This window comes from Lynx rufus, unplaced genomic scaffold (genome assembly GCF_022079265.1).
Source record: "Lynx rufus isolate CCGP_SWC_20201006 ecotype Redwood Valley unplaced genomic scaffold, mLynRuf1.p SCAF_4, whole genome shotgun sequence".
Classification (NCBI taxonomy): Eukaryota; Metazoa; Chordata; class Mammalia; order Carnivora; family Felidae; genus Lynx; species Lynx rufus.
Genome location: NW_025814856.1, coordinates 125,402,572 through 125,421,603, shown reverse-complemented (window position 1 = coordinate 125,421,603; position 19,032 = coordinate 125,402,572). Strand labels below are relative to the sequence as shown.

Below are 19,032 nucleotides of genomic sequence, written 5' to 3'. Positions count from 1 at the left end.
TTCATAAATAAGTGAAATAATTGGATATGTACTTTTAAATGGTCACTGGTTGATAAAATATTGTCCAGAGGCAAAAATGATCGTGGAGGTAGTCAGAAATTCTCAGATATATTTTCAAGGATTTGCGGTCAAGATTTGCTAATAGACTGCACATAGGCTGTAAGAGAAAGAAGAATCAAAAACCCCAGGGCTGACGGCCTGAGAAAATGCAGCAATGTAGCAGACCCTGCTGGCTGGAAAAGACTAGATTTGGGGGACAGGTGGGAGAAAGATCTCTGTCTGGCCCATTTTAACTTGGAGATGTTTCCGGGACATCCATGTGCACATTTGGATAGGAGTCTGCACTTGAAGGGTGAGAGAGCTGGGACCATAAATGTGGGAACTTCCAGCGTATGGATGGGTTTTAAGCCATGAATCTCTATGAAGTCACCTAGAAAAAAATGTAAACAGAGAAAGTATCTTGATTGGATCTTGGGGCCCTCCAATTTCTAATGTTTGAGAAGAGATGAAAGGCCCAGCAAAAACAAAAAAGGGCTAAGAAAGAATAGCCAAAGAAACAAAATTCTTATAAATCCATCATACAAGTACTAAGAGAATACTATACGCATAAGTGTTACTTACACACACACACACACACACACACACACACACATACACACACACACACACACCTGTACAAAAGCACTGGCTCAGATGATCACATTAATCCAGTGACCACCAGAGGTCACCTTCTCTCAGCACCTGCCACCATGCCAGATACCTAGGGACCCAGAAACTTCAGGATGGAACTGTCTCTGTCAGTTGAGGCTCACAGAGATGTTGTCTTGGCCACTGCTGGGCGCTCCTTGCCCCTATTGCTAATAAACAGCGTGCCTGCCAAGCTACATCGCTGAGGGAATGGATGCAGTTTAGGAAAATTCTGACTCTCTAGAAGAGCCGAGAATGCCAGGGGAAAATTCTAGGACCAATATCCCCAACCAACAAGGCTCAGACCCACCAGAGCCTAGTAACCAAAGGCTAGTTGAGTATTAAGGAAGAGTGCGGGAGGCAGAGAATATTAACCCTTAGGAGTAATGGAAAGAAAAGGGGGGGAATCCTTTATTTAGAATTTTCCTTCTTGGTTATACTAAGACCTAGAGCCAAAACCCTGGGATGAATAGAGTCCACAGTCAGACCCTGCTTTCAATTTCTGATCCCAACAAATGTGGCTCTAAGCTGAGAGGGTGATCTCATCTACAGCAGGGTAACTAGGATAGAGGGATCTAGGGAAGAGGCCTGCACTCACAGGCAGCTACTGGCCAAGAAACAGGGAAGCCAACACCCCACAACCACTTTGGGGCTCACTCTGGAAGTAAGCAAGAGGCAGAGAGGCCAGCGGAGAAGCTACAGCTAAAGATATGTTGCAACTTTGGGATGTGTACTCCTCTCTGTCCTTTCAACAAAGAATTTCCTTCCCACATATTGGAAGGCTGTTAAAGTTCCCCTGGGCATTCTCTCCACCAGGCCAAATTGTATCAGCCCATCATCATTAGCGGAAAATATTTACTCAACTCCCACCTGGGCACTCGGCACTGCTCTAAGCTAGCCCTTCCGTTCTTCCTAGCTATCCTTTTCTTGACTCCTTAATCCTTATAGCAAATGGCCTACCTTCTGGCCTTCCACCGGCTCTTCCAACTCCACCTATGCCAGAGAGCTCCCCACTGGACACTCCATCCCTCAGATGTTTGGCCGCCATGGTGTTGAGTGTAGGAGGAACAACCACCCCACTGTAATTTTGTTTGTACATTTCATTATCAGGCTGAAACCAAGAATTAGAAACTGAAACTGAGAAAAACAAGGCAGAAAACTTGAGGAGTGGTGACATCATGGAAATGCTGAGCTAATAACAGAGAGAGAAAATAACATGGTAAAAAATAATAAAGATGGAGATGATAAAGGTGAAACCCTGGAACAATGGAATGTCGGGCCAATTTAAAAAGAAAAAAAATTTTTAAGGATTCCCATTAAAAGTATGGGAAATAGTTTAGCAACGTGACCAGAATTAATGTGAAGGCAACATCTTGACTTTACATTCTCCCTGATTAAGGAAAGGAAAATGTGGGCAGAAATGGAGTGGCATAAAGAGAGAGAAAAGAACTAAAATTTCCCAGAATAGTTCTGTTCTGGATGAGGAAGGTACCTGCTGGATGGAAATTGTTAGCAGAAGGAAACAGCTTCTATTATGGAGGTTTGGGAATGGAAGGGCTGGGGCGTCTCTAAACCCCACCTCACCTGGCCCTCAGCTCTTTATCGATTGCCCGTTTCCTCCAGATGCTGCAGGATTCCAGCAAATCAGTCCGAAAACCCTGGCTGTTTTGTCAAATTGCTACATCTAGTTGGCTCATGTTGAAGAAGCAACAAACATACGTCACATCAGCTTCATCGTGCAGCTGCTGCCCATCACAGAGAGACCACAGAAAACAGAGTGTGTCCCTGTGAGAATCCATCACACGAAAGGGCTGGCAGCAGCCCAGAGGGTCAGTCTGCCCCACCCAAAGGCGCCAGTCAGGGCTCTACCTAACTGGACCACAAGGACTGTTAAAAACCTAATCCTTGGGGAGGTTATTTGCTGGGTCTCACTCACCCCCTCGGGGTGCTTTCTCAATCCTTGTGGTCAGGAAACATTCTCTGATTGATAACTCTGTGGAGTCTACCCGGGATGGCCCAGGATTCCCGTCCTTGAATCACAGTCCCAACTCTCACTCATTTGCAGGGTGAGCTTTGTCTTGCTTCACTTTTCTGGGCCTTAATTATCTCACCTAGGAAATAGGTTTCTTGAGAAAACCTGCGCTACCTCAGAAATGAAGTCTGGCTTTGAGGAAAATGAAGATCAGGCTACCCCCCTCCCCCAATTTACGAACACAGTATTTATTCATAAAACAGTTGTTAAGAGGTGCTATTCTAGATGCTTTGAGTGGGAGTGAGAAGTCAGACACTATTCCTGCCCTGAAGAAGCTTGAAGTCCAGCAGGAGAGACGGCCATGAAAAGAATTAATAAAACTTCAGGGTAGGCAGGAGTAAGGGTTATAATACAAGTGACCAACATAAGTCTTCAAAGAACAAATGACTCATTTTGATTGGGTGACAAAAGGAGGCTTAAGAGATGAAAGGACATGGGGTGCCTGGGTGGCTCAGTCAGTAAAGCGTCCAACTTCAACTCAGGTCATGATCTCACAGTTCATGGGTTCGAGCCCCGCATCAGGCTCTGGGCTGGCAGCTCAGAGCCTGGAGCCTGCTTTGGATTCTGTGTCTCCCCCTCTCTCTCTACCCCTCCCCTGCTCAGGTGCTCTCTCTCTCTCTCTGTCAAAAATAAAATAAAACATGAAAAAATTTAAAAAAAAAAAGAGATGAAGGGACATGAAGAGAAAAAGAGGCACTTCAGCAAATACCATTAGCGTGCAAGATGACTGCATGAAAGGCCCACAAAAATAATATTCTGTAAATGAGAGATGACCTCTTGTTAAGCTTTGTACCAAAAAGAGAACTTCAATTGTACCTATCCCCTGTTTAACGTGTTGCTTCATTGGGGGATTTACCTATATTTATGTTTATATTTATACATCCTTCCCTTTCCGTTAACCTCAGCTGGGAAGAGTTTTTCAAAAATTGGCCCTTGCATAGAGTCACTGGAAGAGTTTATTAAAAATAGAGACTCTCTGGTCCCCACCAGACCCTCAGAATCTCTGGAGGATCTCTGAGTCTGCATTTTCAACAAGCTTCCTCGTGGTTCTTATGCATATTACAAACTGAGAGCCAAAGGCAAAATTCTTACCACTGACTTGTCAGTGTGAGATAAGACCAGTAGCCGTGTGGAAGTGGGGGGGGTGGGGGTGGGGGGCCACGAAGAGGGAAAGGCCACTAGCCATGGGAAATACAATTGTCTGTTCCTTGTCACCAGTGCCCCAAACTCCACTTGAAGGGCCTCGCCCACCTGCACATGACCACGGGTTCAATCCCACATTCACACCTCTCTTTTAGACTCTAGTAATAGAAAATAGTCTGCAAACTAGATCCATTATCTAAATATTATATTAAATACATACATACATATTATATGTGTGTGTGTGTGTGTGTGTGTGTGTATAACCTACCACAGTCAAGGAATAATAATTTGTTCTGATTAATCAAATATTCCAACCAAGAGTTAATACCCATGGCTAGCAGAAGTTCATCAATTTTCAAAGAACTCCAGAGCAATATAAGACATCTAACTTCAAAACCATCTGGAACATAATTTAATTTTTTGTTCATTTTTTTTAAAAAGTGTTTTTCCAATCTCATAGTGCCTCAGGCCATTATTAACATAAATGCTCAATAAATATGTGCTGAGTTTAATGACCATCAATCATTTTCCTCCTTCAGGGAATAGCATGTATTCCCTCTCACTGGTACTAAGGTAAATGAATACTGCTTCTCTTTCTACCCCTACCACCATCAGAAGGGGTCTGAGGATGTACACAAGAGCCATTAATTCAGAGCTGGGGGTTCAGAGATTGAGAGGTGTTAGTTTCACTATACCATCACATTTTATGTTTAGTTTATGAACCCAGTATAAATTCACTCTTAATTTAAAGGCTGCATTATTAAGATACATTGCAATAACCTGTCAGGGTAACTATCTCCAGTGAAAAAGCCTTAAGATGTTCAAAGTATATATTACGTTGAACCACAAAAATTGCTGTTTCTGAAGGTCAACACCAAGGATCAAAATTTTCATATGCTTCAATCAAACACCAAAATCTGAGAACACTGTATGTCTGTAACTTGACCAAATAGTGTGTAAATTACTTTAAGCAAGTTTCTCTTTGCCCTTGTCCAGTGTATTCTTTACATAAAACAAATATATATATATATATATGTATATACACACACACATATATATATATGTATACACAATACATATATATATATTTTTTTTTTTTTTTTAAATAAATCCCAACTATTCCCCTACATGCACACACACAAGCATTCACAACAAAAAGGAAGCCACTGCTCTCTGGTATATACATTCCCAGCACATCCCAGTAAGGAGGAAGAAGGGCTACTTCCTCCAACAGAAACCACCCCTGGACTAATAAGACTTGGAAAAAATGGCACATTCTTGCCCCCTTCCCAGCCATTCAGCTCTTCCCCAAATTCCCTCTTAGGGGAAAAGGAATTTCCATCCCAGTGCTCACCTATGTGCTAATGGGACTGTGAGCCAACCTCTGGTGGGTCCCACTGGGCACGGAACCACCGTTTCACATGTGCTTGAAAACAGGAAATCACCACATCGCAATTGCAATTCCAATAGCCCCCATTCCCCCCAAGGAGCGTAAACACAGGTACGTGGCCGCTCTCGAGTGGGAGAATATCTGATTAATCTTTCACGTCCTCTCATTCAGGAAAATAGTATCCCCACCGAGACCAAGAAACACTGCTATGTGAGATGTCTTGATGCTACTGCTTTTATACTATAAATCCACAAGGCAGGAGACAGCCAGCAGGCTGTGAGGGCCTCTAGGATTTGTGAATTTCTGAAAGGTAAAGGGATGGAATGAAGCAGTCAAATTCGGCACAACAAGGCTTTCCCGGAGGCAGAAGCTTCAAGCACCACAGACCACAGACACAATGAAGGTGCATCTGACCCAAGAGGGAGCAACTGTCATATCTCCCCTCAAATAGTTCTGCTTAAGGAGAAAATGAAATAGAAAAGGAATTCCCCCCCCCCACCCCACCCCATTCCGGTTTTTTCCAGTAAGAAGCTCTAAGAATAAATACGAAAAAGAATGCAGATGTCATTACTTTGCTCGCTAAAAAGAAAGCAGTGAGGGGTTAAAGGAATCTTAATGCCATTGCTGGGGTCCACAGATTTCTCAAAGAGGAACCTAGGAAAGATAGGTTTAAAAAAAAAAAGCGATGTTTACAGAGAAAGAGGAAAAGAATTAAGATAAAGATGCCAAAAATGCCTCTCACCGAGGCCCAAAGAAATACAAGAACAGCTTTGGCCCTTCTGGTTTTCATGCCTTTTTTTCTGTGGTCCAGGCCCAGGCTCTCTCGGAATAGTTTCCTGAGGTCACCCCCAGATGAAAAGGACCAAGCAACACAACCAAAAAGGCCCACCGCACAGGCTTGAAAAATAAGACGCTCAGCCTAGGCCTGATGGCCTAGGCGGCCATGAAGAACCATCTAGCCAAAATCCATTTAGCTGACCAAGAATACAAGAGTTATTTGGGAAATGCCTGTTTTTTTAAGTCAAATGGAATGGCTGTTATCTCTATTATTTTTATTATTATCTCTATCATTCTCTTTGAAGTGTCTCTGGGGTACCATCACTCAGGCTGCAGGTCCTTTCCCAGAGTGATTTTATGGTTATTCCATCAAAGGGGGGCGTTTGCGGCACACACTGTGGTCAGTGAAGATGTCACTTGTCCCGCCCCCTCATTTTCTCTTGTTAAGTTACCTTCGTGAAACCTTCTAACTGCCATTCAGGTTACAGACCTACCTTTGAACTTCTCATTTGGCAGATCTGGGTTAGTACCACCCATTACCTAACATTTAAAAAAAGAAAGAAAAAAAAAAACCTCATTACACTACACAACATGTACGTACAATAAGGCCTTTGTCCTTAAAAGAAAAACATAATTTTCAACAGAGTCAGCTCCCAGAAGCCAAGGGAGCTAACATCCAAAACCCAATATAAACATTAGGGCTTGTGTCAGGGTTTCGGAGCTCCAGCCTCACTAAAAGGGGAGGAAATGACCCAGACCAGCAGCTACAAGGATGGGGGAAGCATTTTTCATTGTGACTTTTGAGAGCAGGAGTGAGATAATCCCAGATCCTTCCCTCTCACACCTCCTGTATTGTCACACACATTGCTGCCTTTGACAGCAGGATATTTCTATAAGAGAGAATGTTCCTTTTGTCACAAAGAAAAGCAGGTCTTAATGTCTATAGGACTCTAAATTTTCAAATGTGAGTACATTCTTTCAAAGGGAAAAGTGTGTTTTTGTAATGATTATTTAGGATGTCTTTTATAGAGAGGGCTGACCTTCTGTGACAAACTCTCTGGGAGAATCATGTTCTGGAACTTGGAGTTCCATTCTTGGGGGTGGGGGGGAACTAGCCCAAGTGTTAACAACCCAAACTATAAACAGGAAACTCCAGCCTGACTCCTACTTAAGTCCCAAGGTTGCGGACCTCTCGCTGAAGCTATGGGGCTTGCAGAGATGACTGGACAAGGTTCTTAGACTTGCAGACTTCATCTCCTAAGACATAAATTCACCCAGGTAACCGCACTACAACACAGAGCATGCTGTTGAAGAGAAGACAACAAGCACGGTCCACGGAGTTGATGGGACCACTGGCTGCAAACTACAAAGCTGCGTGGATTTGTAGGGCCCACGTGTCAAATCCAGTCATATCAGTGAATCTGGGATTAGCCTGTAAAGGATGAGGCCCCCCACCACGGGCATGCATGAGTGACTGTGCTTGGTCAGAGTCACACTCTCAACTGGAGGGGACTCAGGAGTGCCAGGCTCAGAGGGTCCACTCAGTAATTAAGTTTATATTTTTGCCTCCCACCTGCCACCTCCTGACTCAACCGTGGAGGCCACATTGTGATTAGTTGTCTGTAGACGGGCACCAATCAAGGAGGTGAACTTTTGAAGATGAAAAACAGAGAAGCAACTCGTCTTCCTAAGCCCCGAATACGACCAGCATTTTCCATCTTTTATCAGAAAAGATAGCAGTCACCTCAATTGAAGTTCCACTGTCTACCTGACAGTAATTCACAGTAAACATATTACATAAGTGTAGACAAAAATTTAAATAAAGGGGCGCCTGGGGTGCTCAGCTGGGTGAGCGTCCAACTTTTGATTTATTTCAGCTCAGGTCATGATCTCACAGTTGGGAGATGGAGCCCCGCGTCTTCAGGCCCTGCGCCGGGCATGGGGCCTACTTAAGATTCTCTCTCTCCCTCTCCCTCTCTCTCTCTTTCAAAATAAATTAAGATTAAAAACTAAAAAGAAATGAAATAAAAACATTCCATTTAATTGCTTCTTAAAAGCACTGTAGAGGGAGTGATTGCACAGCACTTAGATAGTGGCAGTATCATTTTGGAGGTGCTTACCATATTCCAAACCCTGTTTTAAGAACTTTACATGTTTTAGCCCACAGTTCTGACCAAGGCCCTATGATGAACACAAAGAGACACAGAAAATTAGGCAACTCACACAAAGTCTTACAAGCCAACAGTAGGAGTAGACTTAGGAGTCCATACACCATTGTTCCTAAAATATATACGCATTAAATCATCTGCTAAAAGCTGGTTTATGGCACACACTTCACTTTCTTCTATTCAGGTTCTTACCCTTAATAATTCCATTCATACTGTTATCCAAAGGCCTTTCACAAACATCAGTACGTCTAACCCACAGGTATCACCTCAGATAATGGCTCCAGTCAACAGATTCGGGCCTGCGTCATTATTCCTCTTTAGAGATGAAGCTGCTGGGTACACAGACCATTGTGATTTGCCCAGAACTCACGACTAAGGCTCAGAGAGTACAAGTCACCTGTTTAGTGATGCACAGCTACCAGGTGGCCCCCGTGAGACTTGAACCTGGGATTTCAGACACCAGGGCCGTCACTCCACAGCTATACTTCAATGACAAAGCAGATATTGAAAATTTAGTGAAGAACGAAAATATTTTTCCTGAAGACCTAGCTTAGGGATTAAATTATATCATAATATTTTTAAAGCACCATTAACAGTTTAATAGAGCAAACTTGAAAGTTCATAATGGTAAGATTTTATATTAGCCAGGCTCTTTTATATTGTTGCTCTTATTCATTAAAAAAAAAAGAAAAAAAAAGCCTCAGTGTGGTCTTGTCCATTTTGCCCTTAACTATAGAAACATTCCAAAGATGTTTGGAAAAGTATATTACTTTTATCCACGAAATTAGTTTTGTTTTGGTACCTTTTAAAATTTCTTGTGGTATTTAACACTTTTGCTAAGATCTTTCCAAATCAAAGTTTGGAAAATTTGTGATTTTTGCAGTAAATTTTCAGAATCGCTACAGCAATCTTAGCTTTGGATTTCTATCAAATGGGGTTCCACCAAATTCCATCTATGATGAATTCGATTCCATGTGAAATGTGCAACAGGTACCAGAGAGGTGCGCACCATCACTGACTGTTTCAAATAGTTCGATAAGATGATGAGAAAGGTCCTTCTTCGATATTCTCCTAGAATCTTCAGACTAACATTGCAAAATTTAATACCCTGGTCTTTCTGTTCTTCAAACCTCTTCTGCCTTGGCCTGCACTTTGCTGATTCTGCTCCTTCTTCTATAACTACTCAGTCTCTGCCATGGGTTTCTACACTTCTCTACCCTTCTTTTTTTTTTTAATATGAAATTTACTGTCAAATTGGTTTCCATACAACACCCAGTGCTCATCCCAACAGGTGCCCTCCTCAATGCCCATCACCCATCCTCCCCTCCCTCCCACTTCCCATCAACCCTCAGTTTGTTCTCAGTTTTTAAGAATCTCTTATGTTTTGGCTCCCTCCCTCTCTAACCTTTTTTTTTTTCCTTCCCTTCCCCCATGGTCTTCTGTTAAGTTTCTCAGGATCCACATAAGAGTGAAAACATATGGTATCTGTCTTTCTCTGTATGACTTACTTCACTTAGCATAACATTCTCCAGTTCCATCCACGTTGCTACAAAGGCCATATTTCATTCTTTCTCATTGCCACGTAGTATTCCATTGTGTACATAAACCACAATTTCTTTATCATTCATCAGTTGATGGGCGTTTAGGTTCTTTCCATAATTTGGCTATTGTTGAAAGTGCTGCTATAAACATTGGGGTACAAGTGCCCCTATGCATCAGCACTCTTGTATCCCTTGTCTACCCTTCTCTTAAATACAACCCTTCTTCTAATTGCTCTTGTAGGCCCCTTTATGGAAAGCTCGGCGTAGACAAATAATTTATTACCAAAGTTTTGAAGTGTATTTCAATGTAGACAGGTACTGAATTGCTGTTCTCTGGTCCGGATTTCTCTTCTGAGCCTACTGGGCTTTTCCACTTGGAAAATCCATATCCAGGCCAATTCATCAGGTCTAAACTCAAGACATGCACCCATGTCACTAACCTCTTCTCTTCTACATGGTCTATGCCACTGACTAGAACTCTCAAAATTCCCTTTAATTCACCCCACCCCCCACTTCTGTTTTACTGCCAAGTGCTAGCAACATGGGCTCTAAACTTCCTCTGCAAGTCTCGGGGTCTCAGCACACTGGTGCGCTTTTTTTAAGGTGAGCTACCCAATTTTGATTATTGCCTGAAATTTGTGCTACCACTGACAGTAGATACTATCATGGTAATATCTACCAGATGCAGTAATTTGCCAAATGGGTCAAGCAACAGGATAGAGCAAAAATGGTATTTTGAAAGTAAGCTCTGGGAAGCACACTATTCCATTCAGGTGACTGCACCCTGCTCTCAAGACGGTAAGTGATTAGCAAAGTGACTGCTACAGAGACACCATAGCATTTCATGCCACTTTAATGACACTGTATTTTATTACTGTCTTGCTGGGCGTGGCTTGGAGTCTTTTAATCCACATATTCTAGAACTGGAAGGTGGTTAAAGAAATTCAGAAGAACAAGCGACGTTGGTTTACCCCAACATCTTCTTCCATTCTCACTGCCCCTTCTACTCCAGGCTGCTTGCTCTCGACTGACCACAACAGATCCCTAGAGTCTGCTGTCCAAACTCCAGCCTTGCCACGCTGGAAACATCCCCACAAAAGCTCCTAGACGCATTTATAAAAAACACATCTTACTGTGTCATGTGGCTGCACCAATATAGAAATCCCACCCCCTACCCCCCAATTACATGAGTGAAACCGATCTCCTCATTTTGCCCTCAAGGTTCTCCCCTGGCTGGTTCCCACCAGGCTTTCTAGCTTCAGCTTCTATCAGAGCTTCAGGCCCTCAGGACTCTGCCATTTCCACAATTCCCAGGCACACACTCCTCTGCGCCTTTCCTTCAACAATGCCTTGCCACAACAAGCTTTCCTCTACCCATCGAGGTCCCAGATAGTCCAGTCAGATTTCAATTACAGCTGCCTCAGCTCGGGTTCACGTCTATTATAGTGCTTTTCTGTCACTCCTGTGGAACTTATTTATGCATGTGTCTTTCTCCCCCATTAGACTGTGGGCAAGGGTCTGTCCTATTGGTCTTTGCCTCCCCAAGGTGCCCAACCAACACAATGCTTCAAACACAGAAAAGGCTAAAAATAATAAAATAAAATGGAAGGGGAGAATGAAGTGTGGAGAGAAGGAAGAAAGAATAATATTATTGAAATTATAACCTGCTATCCCTAGTGCTTTGAATACTGTTTTATAGAATTAGAACTGGGAATCGAGAGGTCTTAAAATACACACTCAGCTCATTTGCTGATCTTAACTAAGTTCAACAAGCACACTTGACCTCCCGGTACCGTGAAAGGTGGTGTTATTCGTATTCTTTTTATCACAAAAGAGTCAATATACCATCAGCTGGACAGAAGTGCCACAGAAGAGGGTGCGAAAAAGTGATATCCTTTATTTGTTCAACAAATTTTTTATGAACGGACCTTTTTTTCCATTGTTTTGCCTTGCCTGGCTTTTCTGATTCTCCTGCCTTCGCCATAGCTGTACCCCAGTCTACAGAAGGGCTCCCCTTCTTCAGCATTATTTCCTAGACTTAAAACACAGTTTACTGTTGATGCACAGTTGAAAGACCAGAGATTATGTTTAAAATGGGATGTGGACGAGATGGGAATGAGGTAGGGGAGCACACGACTAAATGGGCGGCAAAAACCCACTCAGGTCTGGAACGGGGTTGAGAGACTTCCACGAGGCGGGCCAGGAAAATCCCCATGTTGCCAGACCACTAGGCAGTTTTTCCAGAATTACAGCGCTCCTGAGTCCCAACTCTATCCCTCTGCCAATAAAAGTACAAGTGAAGGTGACCCCACAGGCATAGAGATGTAAATACTCTGCAGAAAAACGAGGCCCCTCTTCCATGGAAAGTTTTTTTAGTGTTTAATGGAGAGCAAGGGGAAAACTTATACCAGGGCTCACAGACCACTGGACCAATAAGGAAGCAGCCTAGATCGGCCCAGTCCAAGTCTGGAGGGATAGAAAACCCCACAAATGTTCCTGACTTAGCCCCGTTCATTCATAGCGATGGGTGGGCTTGGCATCATTATCCCCATGCTGCTTCTATTTTTTTTTTTCCCCTTTTCTGATGAAACTTTGCATCCTATTCCATGTGAGGAAATAAGAATTTAAACAATAACGTCATCATCAACAACAACAACAATGAATCATTCTAGAGAGCTCGCTGGATGCCAAACCCAGGGCTAAGCCTTAAATGCTGTTGTTCACTTGATTCTCACAGCAGATCTCTGAGCTTGGTATTGACATTCATCCCACTCTCCAGATAAGGAAACCAAGCCTTGGAAATGTAAGATAGCCTTCCCAGGTTCACCACCAGTTAGAGACAGAGCCTAGATTTGAACCCAGGCCCATCTGATGCCAGATTCAAAGCTCTTTGCCAAAATATGATGCAATGCCAGACAAAAAAGCTCACTGCATTGCAGGTCTTCCTTTGAAAGGGTCTTCCAAATTCCAGACCGAAATCACTTGAGCCACCCCTGAAGAGAGCCTATGTCAGCTTCACAGAGGTTGAAATAACTCTTTGAAGCTCTTAGAAGTACTTAAAGATGTCTTTAAATAGTAAACAAAGAAAAAGTAAAAAAGTAGTAAGAGCAAATTGGTTTAGTGGAGACGAAACTGGCTTCACATCCCAGTTCTGACTCTTAGTAACTATGTAACCTCAGGACATTTGCTCTGCCTCTCTTAGCCTCAGTAAAGCATGGGTAGAAATAATTGCTTCAGAGGTAGTACTGGTGAACTTGCTAGCACAATGCTAGAAATAAGTTACTTCCCTTAAAACTGTTCTATTGAATACATTGTTCTATGGAAAGGCAATTGATCACAACACCTTCTAAACAGAAAACAAACAAACAAACAAACAAACAAATCCTGATCACTTCCTTAGTGAGCATCCAAAGTGCTCGAAACACCTGTGATAAATGTGATACGAAACAATTTTCAAAAACTTAGGCAAATCTATGTATATGTGCATATACTAAGGGCAGTATCTCTCTGAACACATCTGGACTACTTCATATTTCCTTTCTCTCTCTCTCCCCACCCCCAGTTCTCTCTCTCTCTCTGTCTGTCTCTCTCTCTCTCTCACACACACACACACACACACACAAATGAAATCCGGATGTAACATTATCTCTCTCATGCTCAACATGTGCCTAACACTTGCTCAGATAATAGATATCTCTTCTCTAGCCAGTTAATTTCAACAATAAAAAAAAAAACATGAGGATGTTATGGAGATAAGGCATCCCAGAGAACCAAAGATGCTGGTAGCTACTTCTCTGGTGACAGAGAACTCTTGTGATTAAAAGGTAGAAGACAGCAGACAAAGTCTCCCCTGTTCTCACCATTTGGTTGACTCTAAGACAGGTGGAGCCCGCTTCTTGTAACAGCAAATTTCACGTTGCTTTTTATGAGCAGAGGGTCCATTTCTACATTGCACCTCCGGATTTAAAAGAGGAAATTTAAACCTCAGAATAATGTTTTTTGCTGAACAAAACGTATGCCAAACTAAGCTCTGACTGACTTCTGGTTTTCTGAGTCCCGGCCTCCAAAGTTTTCTCAGGTTTCCAGTACTGGGCCGAACTCATTGGCTGGTGCCATTTCCTTCTATGTGACACTTAGGTGGAAAAGGGACAAGAAGTAGGAGTGCCACCTCTAAGTCACACTTGGTGGACGTGGTGATGCCCGAAAGATCCAGAGAATTGTTTTAGATCCATTATCCGAGCATGGCTGGCTCTTATCAGCTGTACTTCAGGAAAGGCACCAATGTGTTTTCCTAGGCATTCTGGGGGAAAAAAAAAAATTCCAGCAAGCAGGGGGGAAAAAAATCATACAAAACAGCAGTGAGTCTGAGCCTTCCTTCCTCAGCCCCATAAAAGCCCGTTTTTTAAGGCGGAGGAAAGCCACGCTTTGCTTTCTGACTAAACAATGGAGCACTGGCATCTTTGATCTAAACTGCCTACCGGATTCCCTCAATTTCATGACAGTGGTCCAACTTTCACCTTCCCCTTGAATAGATGAACTGAAGCTTTTCTGACTCCTACACTTTAAAACTATATCCATCACCAGTAACAGACAGGTTATTCTTGGATCACAGCGGATTCTGGCAAGATGCTGGGCCGAAGCAGACGAGGATAAATGAGAATACGATTATTCAGTTCTGCTTGCCGTGGCCACCGTGCCCGCTGTCATCCTCAAAATTCCCACAGAAATGAGCTCATTCCACTTTAAAACATTTCGGAGCTTAAAGGTTTAAATCAGGCCAAGTTGATTTTGTGGGGTTTTTCAGGCTTTTACACTGTAATTACATACAGGACTTCATGCCACCTACTTCCTCCCAACTGTAACATTTTACGTCTTTTTTAAGCATACGTTGAGGTTAGCCTTTTTTTTTTTCTACATGTTATGAAATAAGATATGAACTTGTGCTCAGCTTTAGGTACCTTTCTGCCAAAAGGCTGGACCAACACAAACTAAATATGACTATTTTCTTTATCCAAAGTACAGTTTTGACTATTACATACCCTCTTAATGTACATACATAAAACCGGCTCACAACTAAAGCTCCCTGCAGGTCAGCTGAAATCATAACGAGATTTTCCTTTCATATAATGTGATTAACAAATGTTAGCTAACTGAACTCCAAAAAGACTCAAAAGAAAAAAACAAAATAACTCAAGCAGCACTGAGAAGTAAAATGATTCAACAATCTTCATATTTTTTCCTTGCTTTTTCACACCTTTAATTAAGCAAATAGCCTGTTCCACTTGATTATAGGTAGGTGCCCTAGAGGCAGATGAAACCGAGAGCGAATTCCAGCTCTATCTACTACAATATGAACTTCACAAGCTACAAGACTCTTTAGCCTCAGTTTCGTTGCCTGTAAAATGGGGGTAGTAAAAGGTCTCAAAGGACTTTTGTGATGGCTAAATTAAATAATGCGGGCTTAGGTAAGTGCCAGCAAATAAAGTGTTTCGTAAATGTTGCTGTTACTGATATTATCTATCTGCTAAAAATGGCTACCTTCCAACCTAAGTATACAATGCCAACCAGCCTCACTGCAGTCTGGGGTGCTTTGAAATCCAAGGACTGCAGTAGATCCCTCAGAAACTTACAAGAACATACACAAATAGAGAAGTGGCCATCCATCTATTCCTTCTCAATTTTATCAAGTCATTACAAATGTTTGGAAGCACCGACTATGACAGCTTGGGTCCCATAATCCTAAACCTCTGCAAAGGTCGGGAGAAAGTATCACTGAACCTTTCAGCTCCTGAAGGGGCTCAAGACATCTTACGAATAACAAGTAAATGGGATTGCCAGAGTCAGGACTTCACGTGTTTATAAAAGGATATCTAACAGCTCTCACTCAAGGGAGATACCTTCAAATGTTGAAGATATAAATGAACTTGCTATCCTTCTGAGCTTAATCAATACTTTTTAGAATAAATAATCATTCCCACTCGAATCCCAACTGAGGCTTCTTTTCTCTTCTGATTCATTCTTTTAGCTTCAAAACAGCAGGATTCTAACAACTCTCTTATTTTCAGTAAGGCTGTGCTCTCAAAGAAAAGCACTATTTTCCACCCTAACGAGAATACTGAAAAGGGGGATTGCTCTGTGTAGAATTTTTCATAATGTTATTCGGGAACAGTTTGCAAACTGTATATTTAAACTTTATAAGTAGTAACACTGCCAAAGAGAAAAACACTATTTTCACATGTGGAGCTCCGAGCACATTTAAATGTTATTCAGTAATGTCCCCTAAAATCTTAAGAGATTAAGATAAAATAATTTACTCATTTTATACAGATAAGATCAGTGAAAAGGGAAGGTTATCACTCCCCCAACCCACCCTCCACCCCCCACTACATTTGTAAATATACAATGGAGACAAAATTTAAATGCAAAACTTCAACAGGTCATTTAGTCAAGGATCACTAACTGACTCGGCAACTGGTAAACAAAATCTAAAGAGCCCCTTTCCTGGCTCTCTTTTATTAAGGTAACAACATTTACCATCTCAGCAAATGTAATGTATTTTTACCTCTGTTTCTGTTGATTCCCTTAGTCTTCAGAACCTGATAATCATTTGGTACAGACATTCACCTTCACTCATTTATCATTTTGCAACATTGACCTCATCCCTTGTCATGAGAAAGTTTGGGTAGTTTAAACCCAGATGGCTTGGCTTTCACCTAAATTGAGAAGAATCCCTTCTAAGGTTCCATACAGTATGTTGATCTGTTAACTAGCAGTCATCTATCACTTTTGGGCTTTGCATTTGACTGCCTTAATGTTTTTCCAACAGGGTTTTGTGATGTGTAGTTCTTAACCAAGTTTTGCCAAAAGTGATTGGCATGTAAAACACTGTCCAGCAAATATGTTGCTCTTTGTGAGTCTATATTTCATCTCAGAAATTCGTGTTCATATAACTTAATCTCCCCCATGTGGTTACTCATTAGATCTTATTATTAAGTATTAAACCAAAATAAATGGAAACAAATTTTTTTTTAGTCTATTAGCCACTGCCAGTGTTAACGAAGCAGCTGACGGCCAAGTGTCATTCTCTGTTAAGGATAGAATGTCCTTTCTGACTCATGCTCCCAGATCAGAAATATAAAGACTGTTCTGGAGATCTTAGGGTATCACAGGCAAAGAAATCCAAGATTACACCTCATCCTCATGTTGTTCTCTGTGACTGTCACCTCTCTTTCCCCTTGTCAGGGATATCTTATCCCCGACTTTTACATAAACGTTATCTCATCTTCCCACTAAGACGACAGAATCAAGGCAGAAAGTGTGGTGGCACCTATGATTTGGTGGCAACAGCCATTCCGGGAACAGACAGTGCCAACGGTAATTTTATCACTGAGACAATGCCTCACAAAGCCCATCTTAATTTTATTTCTATAAGGATGATGTCAAAAATAAGAATCCCAAAGAAATTCAACTGAATTCAATTTGCCAGCTATGTGCAGTTTTGTAATGACTAAAAACCATTTTTAAGATCTGGTTATATTATTACATTTAATGGATTCACCTTGTCTAATGGAGCAATGGGCTTCACATTACCTGATCTCCATACTTACCAAGCAGACACACATTATACAAGGGTTGTCTGTGATGAATGGGATCTGGAGGACTTCACCTTCATTTTCACATTTCGCAACAGAACCTGAAGTGAAGGGGAAAATTCAATCTCACTGAATGGCATTATTGCAAACATTTAAATTTTTACCCTAATCCTTTCTGAAGCAACTACCCAGATTCAGAAATCTCTAATGAGTTTTAAATTATCAAACTCAACAAAACCAAATCCCCCCAGAAATAATTATTTTAAATAATTTTATTTGAGGTGTAAAAAAAAAGCCTGTCATATATAAACAGATTTTGTGCTCTCAGATGACTTAAGTACAAATCCAAGTATTTCACTGACTCTTTAATACTCCTCCTCCTTGATGAAGGTATTTCAACTAAACACATATCCCCATATGCGCAAAAAAAAAAAAAAATTCAAAGTGGACATTAGGGCAGAACAAAATTCAGGACTGTGGCAATGAACAGGCCTTTCTATGAATCTGCCTCATATAATCTTGAGTTTAAATCACTTTTTGAAACAATCTTCTTTCCTCCTCTCTTAGAAACGGACTCAATATTTTCTTTTCTGCACCAGGTGTCAGTAAAGTATGTCCTTCAGAATAGTAGCTGAGGTCTTCACCTGCCTGAAAGCATATCATTATTATATCCTGCTGGTATTACCCTTTTAAAATATGACAGTTTCTTTAAATTCAAAGTCTGGAGTGCCAGTGTTTTAAAAAGCACTCCTTACACAGAAGCTATGTCGGAACCTTGTAGAGTGAGAAAGAAGGGTATGTGGAAAACGGCGCAAATGTTTTTCCTTGATACGTACATGAAGGGAAGAGATCAAAACAAGGGTTGAGGCAAACAATAAAAATAAAGAAATTTCTCAAATTCCAATAGAATTTCTCTTGATGCTAACAGCTTCTCAGTCCTCCACCCCTTAACCTACTCACTGCCTTCCCACCCCTTAACACGGCGGGCTTCGCTTCATCCCCACCGGCCAGCGAGTGGCAGGCGCCAAGGTGCTCGCTCCCCACCCTCCGGTCTCCCGGGCGAGACAGTGCCTCGGCTCCCAGGTACCAAGCCTGCGTCCGGGAGGGCCGGTCCCTCCCGCCCCCTCCCCTACCTGTCAAGAAGGAGGAAGCCAGAGACATGGGGACCCCCGAGCAATTGAGCAGCAGCAAGACGCAGCAGGTAATCCCGGGCGAGCGCCGGCAGGGACGCTCAGCCAGAGCCCTGACGCCGGAGAACCAGAGCATCGTCACCTGGAGGGAATCCCGGGCGACTGCAGGTCCCGCGCCGCCGCCTCTGCTCCGCTACCGCCGCTCGCAGTCAAAAAGGGCTCTCAGCCGGCGAGTCGGGAGACAGTCCGCGAAGGAGGGAGGCGGGCGCCCGGGAGGGGGGGCTCGGGGGGGGGGAAGCGAGGGGTGAGGGGCGCCAGGGAGGAGGGGTCCTGCGGCCAGGCTCCTCCAATGCGGTTTTTTTTTTTTTTTTTTTTTTAGGGAGTTGCTCACAGTGGCTTAGTCGTCGGCCCCCCTACGCCAGAGATGGGGCCGGGAGGAGGGGACGGCGGAGCAGCCGGAGATAGGCCGAGAGGAGAGGCTGCGCTGCCGACTGCGCACCACCGCTCCGCCGCCGCCGCCGCCCGGGCTGCAGCTACTGCCCCGGGCGCTGCCGCCGCAGCCGCGTCTTCCA

At 42.8% G+C, this 19,032-nt stretch overlaps 1 protein-coding gene across 1 annotated transcript in view; it reads right to left on the bottom strand.

Annotated features, from left to right (window-relative positions):
- BMPER (BMP binding endothelial regulator) overlaps nt 1-18,823 on the bottom strand; it is a 251,126-nt gene extending 232,303 nt beyond the window's left edge. Inside the window, exons 1-2 of the mRNA XM_047096890.1 lie at nt 18,464-18,823; nt 17,346-17,431 (exon numbers count right to left, since the gene is read on the bottom strand). Of these exons, the coding sequence (XP_046952846.1) occupies nt 17,346-17,431; nt 18,464-18,596 (219 nt within the window). The 5' untranslated portion in view covers nt 18,597-18,823. The remainder of the gene's footprint in view (nt 1-17,345; nt 17,432-18,463) is intronic.
- Between the last annotated feature and the right edge of the window lie 209 nt (nt 18,824-19,032).